Source organism: Augochlora pura, chromosome 2, assembly GCF_028453695.1.
Source record: "Augochlora pura isolate Apur16 chromosome 2, APUR_v2.2.1, whole genome shotgun sequence".
Taxonomy (NCBI): Eukaryota; Metazoa; Arthropoda; class Insecta; order Hymenoptera; family Halictidae; genus Augochlora; species Augochlora pura.
Window position 1 is genome coordinate 3037810 of NC_135773.1, and position 11088 is coordinate 3048897.

The window sequence follows — 11088 nt, forward strand, 5'->3', positions numbered from 1 at the left end:
ACTGTAGCGAATTAATATCCTCTGATTGGCTGACGATTTACAACAGTAATAGATCCTGCTCCTACACATCTCCAAGCCGCAATTCGATCCGATATAGGATCCGGGTTGATATAGAAATTTTCTTTGCTCTGATTAGTGGGCAATTCACTGGTAAAATATAGTATAAGATATAACCTTAGCTTTTATATTGAGTATATGAAAAAGATACAGCATTCATATTATATTTAGCTGGGTTTGTTCTTTGTCTCTTAATCATCTCCCGTTCTCTTTCCAAAGTAACTATGCAAAGGTGAATACATAGTAGAATAGTAGGGATGAAAAGGTTCTTGAATTAGGAGAAGAAAAAGTTGTTGTATTGAGAGACGACGGTATGTGGTGAGAATTTCTTGACATGCCATCTAGATGTAACTGGATTCAGTAAGATGTAACTAAGTTAAATAAATCACTAAACATTTTGGAATAGTTGGTTTTAGGCTCTTAAGTTGTAAGCTTAGTTTAAGGGTAGTGCGTTTACCAACGTAGGTGGAGGAAGAAAGGACGAGAGCCGACTTGGTTCCCGTTCGTGGAAGCAACAAGTGGAATAAAGTATTTTGAATTCACAACAGATTCCTGTAGCAGTTATTGTCCGCGGCTACCGTCACATTATATATACCGGTTAAAGAAAATCCCTACATTTTCTTGAAATAGGGTGCCCTCTGTCGCAAATGTCGGCAATTTGGTACTGTTGAGTGCTGTTGAGTACTGTTTAGCACTGAGATGAGCTTTATATGTATTTATTTACTACCCGAAGCAAACTTTCCTGGTATATAATTTATTAGTGGCAAGTTCATCAGTTTTTTCACGTTATAATCACTGATTATTCTGCTAAGGTAAGAAAATTAAGAAGATCCTAATACCCTTTATCTCGTAAGTCGTCTAACATTTCTAAAATATATCGTGTTAAACAATATTTAGATGTTTGCATTCGGTTTTACTAATACTTCAAGAATATGAATAAATAAATATTACCTAATTCTGACTTTTCTTCCGATGTTGTTTATTTATTTGTTGCTGTAGGACCTCATTTGCTTTTGTTTATAAATAGACGTCCTAAAGTAGACACAATTATAGTTCAGCAACTTTTTATTCCTATGTTATTATGAAAGTGATTTTAATATTTTGATAACTGTTTTAAAAAATTAACACGATTATAGCATTCGTAAAAGTATAATAGAGTGAAATAACAGTTTATAATATCAACTATAAATTATTTAATTATAAGTTAATTGATAACACTTTAAGTATTAATGAGCCAATGTCTGATTCTTAACAGCTATGTCCAATGAAGAGCGTTTAAAGAAGCTTTTATCAGATTTAGGTAAAGCTACATTGCGCGGTGTTCGCAAGTGTCCGAAATGTGGCACCTATAATGGATCCCGCGGTTTATGCTGTAAAAATAAATATTGTGATGCAGTATTTAAGGAGCCTGGCGAGAAAAGAAAATTATCTACGGAAGCATGTAAGCTTATTACAGGCACAACTGCACAGGTGTTCTCGGTTCGAGTGCGCGATAAAGGTCCCGACTATCGTGGATTTGTCCAACTTCCATTAATAAATGCAACCATCTCTAATGAAATGACAACGCTTATTTCACAGTCCACGGCATTGTGTTTTGTTGATAGTTGCGAAAGGAGTTTTGAAGTTCTTAAATGTCATGTAAGTTCTTCAATTAACACAGATGTTTCGTAATAACGTATGTTTCTATTTACTTTTACATGAAAATAACAAAATGTAATTTCATTATAGGAAAAAAATTCATCCGATATGCCTGTGTCTACATGTCAACATATACAGGCAGCTTTGAGATGTTATGCGGAAGCACAGCCGTTAACATTAAGGAATTCTATTTTGTCAACGTTGAATGTAAACAATGAAATGAAACAAGAAATATGGTTGCTGGCTACAGAAACATCGGGGCCATTAGTCCAACGTGTTTCTAAAAATATCATGGCTGTAAAGTGTAAAGCTTCACCAAAACATCCATTGGGTTACCTTCATTTCTCTCTCTTTGTTACAAAATTGAAAGATAGAATTGAACATCGTTACTTTTGTTCTTGTTCTGCTTTTAAAGTAAGTAGGATGAACAAACGGAATTTACGCGAATGCATATTAATAAATGTAATAAAAATTAATAGGGTGTGACAAAGACGTCTGGGGAGAAGGTAGATTTGGGACAGTCTTCACACAATAAACGTTGTGTACATTTTTATGCATGTATTTGTGCATTTGCTAGCGATGAAAAGTTATCAGAAGAATTTAGTTACTATATAAATCTAGACCAGACTGACTTAAGTATACCAAAACCATTGACAACTATGTTGCAAAGTAATGAACAAGAAAAAATAGTTGGCATTGGTAAGAATATTGGATTTATTAATTTTTGAATGTAATGTAATATGTCTTTGCAATGTCTAAAATTACAGATTATGATGGACTGACTACTGATGATACGGATACGCATCTTCTAATATTTCGAGACGACACATTAACAGTACAGAGTTTGGATGGAAATAGATTGGACTTGGATTCAATGAACTTGGATTCTACAATATTACCACATAGCATTGTTGAAAATATCGAAGTAGAATGTGATCGAACCTTATTGGAAGATAGTAATATGATATCGCAGGTGAACATTTTATATTAGAATAACCAGAATATTATATAACAAGCGAAATTATGAAATTACTTTTCGCGTGACACAGGTACACAATTTAGAAGTAATTAATCAAAACAACATGCAACTTGGTGGAAGTACAGTCAAAATTCTGGAGAATCAGACAGCTATCGATTCTAAATATAATGTACTTAATAACAGCCAATATATTTTAAATGATAATAATATAAAAATATTAAATACTGGAACTTTAAAGGTTCTTGACACAAACACGATTTTGGATGTAAATAATATGAAATTAATCGATACCAATACTGTGTCAAATACAACTGGTATGAAAGTATTAAACAAGAATGTATTAATACAATATGATAGTGGAAGTATATCAAATACAGATAGTAGTAATATACAGCAACCTATTTCAACGAAACGCAAAAGAGACGATAAAACTACAAGCACTAATACCACAAGTTTGAATAATCTGAATTCAATAGAACCGCGAAAAGCAAAAACAAAATTGCAAATTGTTAAAAAATATCAGAATCCCTGTGAGGATTTAGACGAAGCTAACATAAATTTACCTTTTATTAAATGGCTGGCGTCTATAACCGAGAGAATAAATCAGACAATGCACTTTCAATTTGATGGGAAACCTGATCCTCTAGTATTCCATGTACCACAAATATTTTTCGACTGTTTACGTGAAAGGATATCTTGTGGCGGTAAGAAGAAACGATTGCCAAATTCAACGACCGCGTTCGTCAGAAAGGATGGGGTGCCGTTAGGTACATTTACAAAGTATACTTGGCATATAACTAATATTCTACATGTCAAAAGTATCTTCGAAACGTCGCTCATACCCTTAGAAATAACAAGGAGTTTCGTGCAAAACGCAGATGGTACATACGAGTTATATAAGCGAGAGGAAACTGAGATAGATCGGTACAAAAAAACTAACAATAATGCGCTAATCAAGCCATTAGAATTAAAAACGTATTTGAAAGTTGGTAAGAATCGCATACCTTTAACGAAATTGAACAAAACGGACGTATTTATTTATTTGTAGATATAATTAATTTATTATTCGACTTGCAGGGAATACATCACCAAATCAAGTCGAACCAACACCATTTTTGATAGAGTGGATACCGGACATATTACCAATATCAAAAATTGGTGAGCTTAGAATTAGATTTGAATTTGGTCATGTAAAAAACGAAACAAATCATAGATGGAGAAAAATAGCTTTATTATAAAGATATTAATGGATAAGTTTGTAATAATTGTCTTTGTATTATCAAATTATTACTTTCCTATTATTAACAATTGTATAGAATATTTTGACATTTCTTTTTGAAAGAAAATAGTAACAGTGAGCATGATATACATTTTCATTTGTTACTCCTCATACTGAACATAACATATTTCTCATACTGAAGAATTTAGTACATACGGTTGTAAAGACAACAAAAGAGATATCTTAAATTCTAGAAAAAGTATATATTTGAAAGGATTACATATTGCTTTTATTTGAAAACAATTTAATTGTTTTTAAAGAATTAAAGACTGACCTAATTTTATGGTATTTTCTTGTTTTCGTAAAAAAATTAAAAAGAAAAAACGTTTTCTCTTAATATAAATATTACCGCGTTAGAACGTAAACGTCTCCCATTCATTAATAACATGCAATCATACCCTTTTTTAAATTAATTTATGGAACATATATGTATCGAGAATTATGTTAATATTGTTGTATTAAATTAAATTATTGTATAAGGATGTGATATATTGTAAATATATATTTTAAATTGGATGTGATTATGTAAAATTGAAAGCAAATTTATATTATACAATGAAAATTGATTTGTTTGATGAATCTTAAAATAAATTATATATCTGAACAAATTATTGTTATCTTTTTGCAAATACTTTATTAAAATATCCTAGTCGGTTTTATAATTGGAGCATTTAGAATATTGATACATAAATTATGCATATTGTTAATTTATTTCGAACAAGAAATTTTGCAGTTATAATTTTAAATTCTACCTTTCCATTCGCGGACTAATTTTGAATAAATTTCATCAAGATAATTCATACTGATGATATATTATTTTTCGATTTGTTAAATTTTTTATTTGGTTATAATTATTACGCCTTTTAATATTTCGTAATACGACAATGGTCGATTGAACCGACAGTGTATTTATGAAGTTTTTTGTCTAAAATCGTATATTGTAACATCGATGAATTCATAACCTCCATGTTCAGACGTGCTATTGTATAAAATGAATAGTTAACAAAAATGAGATTACGTGAACGAAGTAAAACTTCGCACATAAATTTTCGATTTGTCGAGTAAACCAGGATTAATTTCGTGACCCGACGATATTATTAATAATTGGTCGATGCAGTGTTTTGAGTTAAGTTTCGAACGGAAGCGTTGCCCTTCCGGAAGCCGTCTCTGACGTAAAGAGCTAGAGAAGCGTACACTTCCATTTTCTCGACCCTCTCGGCGAACAGAGAACACGTGTTTGCTCGCCGGTCGTGTTCAATTCATTTTATCGCATAAAACTTTGCGTCATATTTGTAATCCGCTGGAGCGTGGTGGCCAAGCAGTCGAAGCTTCTGATCCTCGCAAAGACAGGTTAACATGAATCCTGAAAAGTTGAAGAAGCTTCAAGCCCAAGTACGAATCGGCGGTAAGGGAACACCCCGACGCAAGAAGAAGGTAATGTAGATATATTTCGAATGAATAACTAACATGAAAATATTGAAGTCACATTAATTTTCTCGGACCATGTGTTCCCGAGCTCGTAGAAATACACGTTCCAAATGTCATTCGAATGACTCGTGATTTTCTTTATTTCCAATGACTGCACCATAATTCTCGATCACCAATTATCATTCTTGTGTGACATCAAAATTTTGCCGTCGTACTTTGTAAGACATATTATTATTTTGTTCGTAAATTATTTTTAAATGTACCACGTTCGTAACACCGATGTCTTTTATTTTTTACGTGCCACTTACATAGATGTCTTTTATTGTCCTCCTCGTGTAAGGGATTTGAGATTGTTGCTTTGATTTCTACTTTGTTATCGAGTTTTATGTGAAATGTTTGCAACTGTCAGAGAGATTGGTCTCTTATATGTTGTTAAGGAAGTTATACGTCGAAAAAAATAAATTTATGGAAACAAAATTGTTTTATTTATTGTTTCTGTTTTGCACATTTTTGATATTGTCGTTTAATTAGATTCGATCCACTTTTAGGTCGTACATGCCACTACAGCTACAGACGATAAAAAGTTACAAAGTTGCTTGAAAAAACTGTCTGTAAACACAGTTCCTGGTATCGAAGAGGTTAATATGATCAAGGATGATGGTACTGTCATTCATTTTAACAATCCAAAAGCTCAGGCGAGTTTGTCTGCCAACACATTTGCCATCACCGGTCATGGTGACAACAAACAGATAACTGACATGCTACCGGGAATAATAAGCCAGTTGGGACCTGAAGGTGTTACACAATTGAAACGATTAGCGAGTACAGTATCTGGCAGTACGGTTGGTAAAGCTACCTTGGAGGAAGATGATGAGGTGCCTGATTTGGTGGAGAACTTCGATGAAGCTAGTAAAGAGGAGGTAATAATCTAGTTCAGTAAGCAGTAATTATGTTTCATATCTCGAGGTCATCCACATTCCATATGAGATCAGTTTTCTTAGTACTAGGTACATGTCTGTGTTATTGAAAACAGTACTTTGATCTTACTTTGTATTCAATTTGTTTTTTTGTTATTGCTGATTACATGTTTATTGCTTTAAGGATGTTGCCCATTTAATATCAATGTGTTCAATGTCAGTAGAATTTGTACAAAGTTGTTTATAAACACAGGTGGTTTTACAATTATATAAATCTTTTAAGGTGGCTACCAAAAAGGAAGCGGATGAAAGTGACAAAACGACTGGTGATAAAAAGGAGGCTGTTATGAAAGAAATAGAATTAGAATAGAAATCCCTTAGCTACTCCTGAAGCTTAAAGCATTCAGTACTAAGGTAACATTATAATTCGAATCCATTTAGAATATATTAAGTCATGTAAAAAGGAAAAATAAATTATCTGATTTCTTTTTCCACAGCTATTTCATACAACTAACTGTTGTAATTGACAAGTTGAGAAATACAAGTTGCAAAAGCAACTTGTGAACAAAGTATCACACCGCTGTACAAATATAGCGGTGTGATGCTTTATTTGCGCGTTGCTTTTAACGTATGCGTTATAAATATTTGTCATACCCTATGATAATACTATATGAGTAACAGTTATCAAGAAAATAAAAACAGCTGTTACAGAAATCAAAAGTTTCTATGAACAATGGTCTTTTTTTTGTTGCATTTGCGAATAATAGACTTTTCTCCGAGTCAGTTGCAAAAATGATCTGTTCAGAGTCGATTACATTTCCCAAATATTGAGAGATTCTGTGACCGTTTTAACATCCATGATCGAGATTGTTGATCAATCATGTACAAAGTCTGCTGTTTGAATTTTAGACATTTAATTTGTCTGTTTCTTTACACGAAACGCGATGTGAAATTGCAATTTTTTTATTCTGATCTTATTCATAGTTACGTACTTCTTACTATCACGTTGTGTTCGCATGTGTTCTTATTTTAATGGTAACAAACTTAAACGAATTGATAGGAGTATTGATTAACAAAAGAAATCAATTTCCCGGAAAAAAACCGATAACAGTAATCTTCCACCTATTCGCAGTGATGTTACATAGGCGGAAACAAAAAAAAAAATTTATATAGAGTATAGAAAGAGTAAAAAGAAATGTGCGAAATATTGAGGCACCTCTATTTTAATTGACGGAATTAATAGAGACTGCGAAGAGTAGTTTTTCGCTGCTGCTTTCCAGTACGGAAAATGAGGTGTAATATTTGTAATGTAATCTATGGAATAAATTCATTTGCTGGAAATACGGTTTTCTACTTAAAATTACATGTTTTTTTTCTGGATACACGATTTAGTCGTAATGTCTCGATATTTATATTTTCATCTATAGAATAGGTCTGTAATAACAGTGTAATTATGGAAATATACTAATAAGAACTACCCTGTATAATAGTATTAGTATCTTAGCATTTTTCGTTTATAATTTGTATCTCGTGTGACCATGATTACATTCGTTTATCTTTTGTTTGACCATTATTTCTCTGTTTTCTTTTTTTTTCGATTAGCAATATTTTCTCGTAGACGAAAAGAATTGCACATTTAACAGATACGTCAGTTATCAGTAAGTATTAATGAATACTTCGATCATGAAACTAGTTCAATTCCATACATCACACAAACTTTTGATGTCCATCAGGATACGACGAATTTTTGTCTGAGTTATTATTTTTCTGGTTAATCTTTATTCCTACTTACTGTTCTGTAAAATTATGCTGTACTATGATATCTAAATATATGACAACAATTACAAGGCAACCGTGCACTAATTGATCCGACATAGTGAGGCCTTTTATCCACTTGAACCCATTTAAGCGTTAGGCAGAGTAAGACCTCGTGAACTTTGGACAACGAATAACACGGTGTTCTCCATATTTTCATGGTAAAATAAATATTCGCGTTCGATCAACAGGTGTTGCGAGTAAAACAAAATTCTGGAATCTCGACTGAAATTTCTATATTATTGAAATGAAAAATATGTACTTTACTTTACATTTTACTTCTCGTTCGCAAACAAAATGTAACATTTAAACATGGATAAGCTTAATCGTATAAACTTGGAGTTTATACAGGCGTCGGTTATTTTTCGCAACTCGAACATTCTATATTACAGTCGCCGACGATTGCGTTACTCGCTAAAGCATCGTTAACGCGACCTCATTAACGAACATTCTTCGCGCTGAAGCTTCGCGAAGTTTACATCTTGTCGAAGGAAAAACTTCCGTCGTTTTTCCTCGGCTTACCGCGCATTTTCGCCGGGAACTTTTTCGTTTTACTTATTCCGTCCGCTCTGTTTGCCAATGAAACGAACTGCAGCTAGATAAGGATAAGGGGGAGCGCGTCGGGTGACGGGTGCTACGTCTTCCTTGATTATTCGTTTAGTTTACCTTATCCCGGCTGCGTTCCGGGCGCTCCTTTTCCTTGCACAGCGTGGCACCCGTTTGCGAAACTTGCTTTCTGCTCGACGCATTGTTCTTTTCGTAAAAGAACCATCTCGGATTCTTTATTTTCACCGAAACGGAACCACGTAACTGAGGATTTACGATGTATAATTTCGCTGACAAATTCCGCGGTGAATCACTATGATCGTTTGACATTTTCAGTGCCAATAGACCGTGTTCTGATAACGCGCTGATAACATTTTACGATCATCGAGAAGCATGTTCTAAAATAAAAAGGGAATTGTTTGTATCAGCTACGATAAGTGGAACTTTTAGAAATTGTATATTTAAAACATCGTCTAAGGAAATAGGGATTTATACATAAAGTTCCAAAAATTATAATATATACTATAATTCGTTTCTAGAGACAGAAATTGTTTATGTCTCGGTGCAATATGTTAGTAGATAATTTTGTAACACTATGACAGAATTCTGTAAAACTTTGCGTATGTACAATTCAATTCTTTACCGTTTTATTTAGTCTGATACGATACCTATTCGTAGCAAGATAGCGAACGATAGCTGGAAAACAATATTGCAGAGACGCCGCATTTTCTCTTTCGTTTCGCGCGTGCATCGCGGGGCGCTGGTACGAGGCATGGTCGAGAGGATAGTTCGAGGACGTGCAACTTCTACGTGCATAAATTTTCAAAAAGTTTGCTTCACGAACGTTCCCTCTAGCACGTAGACGCAGGGCGCAACTCCGCCACTTGATGTTTAGTCGTGCCGGGGAAGTGATACGTGAGTGTATACCGTCGCTGTTAAGCGTTAGAAATTTGCAACAATTAGCTCGGCGGAATTACGGGCGATGCGTTCTGCCAGTTGAACTTCCATGGGAATTTTGAAAATTCCCGAGCAATTTTGAGCGCGCGGAAACAGGGAAGTGCAAGGAACAGAGATAAATTCGTCTTTGGACGCTTTCCAGTTGAAATGTCAAGATTTCCTGAAGGGTGGAAGGAAATTACTTACCTCGGAGTTTACAGTATCGTCCGTAATTTAGGGGGTCAATTGCAATAATTAATATACTTGATATACTTAAAGTTATTAAGAAAGGAAAGCGACTTTTAAGTCACTCCTATTTCTCGCAACAGATACAGGCAACTTGTATTTTGCATACTATAATGCAATGCTTATTGGAAACATTAATAGAATTTTTGTTTCGTATAAAAATTCACAATTTTGCGATCACCGCGTCAAGCAGTTGAACGAACACAGCTACGGTTTTGTGGGATATTTACGACCGCAGGTTCGGTAGACCAAGCAAAACGTACAAAATTGATTGGAATCATAATTGCGAGCCCAACAAACGGGCGTGCGACGGGAATAGGTGTTTACAACTTGTATTTTCCTAACCAGACCTCAACAGTCAATCAAAACGTTTGAATCATAGCCGCAATTTGTCGCTTGCAGTTAACCGCAACGTTGCGTTTGCCCACGGAACACCTCGAGAACCCTTTTGATGCATTATGGTGCCGCGCGTATGGCACCGTTGTTCCATTTTACTTGCCTTGTTGCGATTCATGAGAATGGTAAACATTCAGCTCTGATTGTCGAATTACACAGGGACCGATGTAATTCGCGTAACGTTTCCAGCGATTGTTTTAGAGATGGGATTGTTCATACTGTGCTTGGAATTGTGATCGCGAAGAAACTTTGAGGAATTCTTATTATACTGATTCCAGAGGATTAGATGGAATTGGAATTATTTCTAATTGTACTTGTCGATTTTTGTTCACGTATTCTTCATAAAATATTGCTTCTAAATATAGTAGATTTTAATGAAAGTTGTGAAGTTTTAAATTAATTATCAAGAACTAGATAGTTAAATAATAATAGTCATACTCTGGGTCTAAAAGGACTCGAGTCCCTCCGTCTGAGAGTTTCCACGATACTGCTACAATTATTTTAGGCGAAACGAGTATCTTTTTCCTACATTTACGATACCAATGAATTAAAAATGCTAAAGAACTAAAGAATTGTTTTTTCGTTTAAAAATTATCGTGTATCGTAAACGCGGTCTGTTATTACGTAATCTATACCAGGCATTGCCGAAGAGGCCGACAACGGAAAATTACGTGAACGAATAAGTATTACAATGGAGGCAGATAGACGAGTAATGAGAGGGGAGCGAGAGGAGGAGAGTCGGTCAAGAACAGAGATTAGTGTTTTGCCGACAGTGACCGAGAACAGATCATGCTCCCGGCATCAGAATGCACATCTACGATCACAATGGAAGATTAATTTCCATTGTTTGT

The 11088-nt window shown here is 34.3% G+C and overlaps 2 protein-coding genes across 2 annotated transcripts; both read left to right on the forward strand.

Moving 5' to 3' along the window:
• The first annotated feature begins 530 nt into the window (after nt 1–530).
• LOC144478365 (uncharacterized protein C2orf42) lies at nt 531–4544 on the forward strand. Its single transcript, XM_078196182.1, has 7 exons — nt 531–869; nt 1313–1695; nt 1786–2109; nt 2175–2394; nt 2463–2668; nt 2745–3663; nt 3752–4544. The coding sequence occupies exons 2-7, from the start codon at nt 1315–1317 to the stop codon at nt 3910–3912; spliced, it is 2211 nt and encodes a 736-aa protein (XP_078052308.1). The 5' UTR covers nt 531–869; nt 1313–1314; the 3' UTR covers nt 3913–4544.
• A 585-nt stretch (nt 4545–5129) lies between these two features.
• Nucleotides 5130–8150, forward strand: Bic (bicaudal). The gene is made up of 4 exons (XM_078195651.1): nt 5130–5387; nt 5930–6301; nt 6582–6712; nt 6796–8150. Exons 1-3 carry the CDS (start codon nt 5310–5312, stop codon nt 6666–6668), a joined length of 537 nt encoding a protein of 178 aa, XP_078051777.1. The 5' UTR covers nt 5130–5309; the 3' UTR covers nt 6669–6712; nt 6796–8150.
• The last annotated feature ends 2938 nt before the right edge of the window (nt 8151–11088 follow it).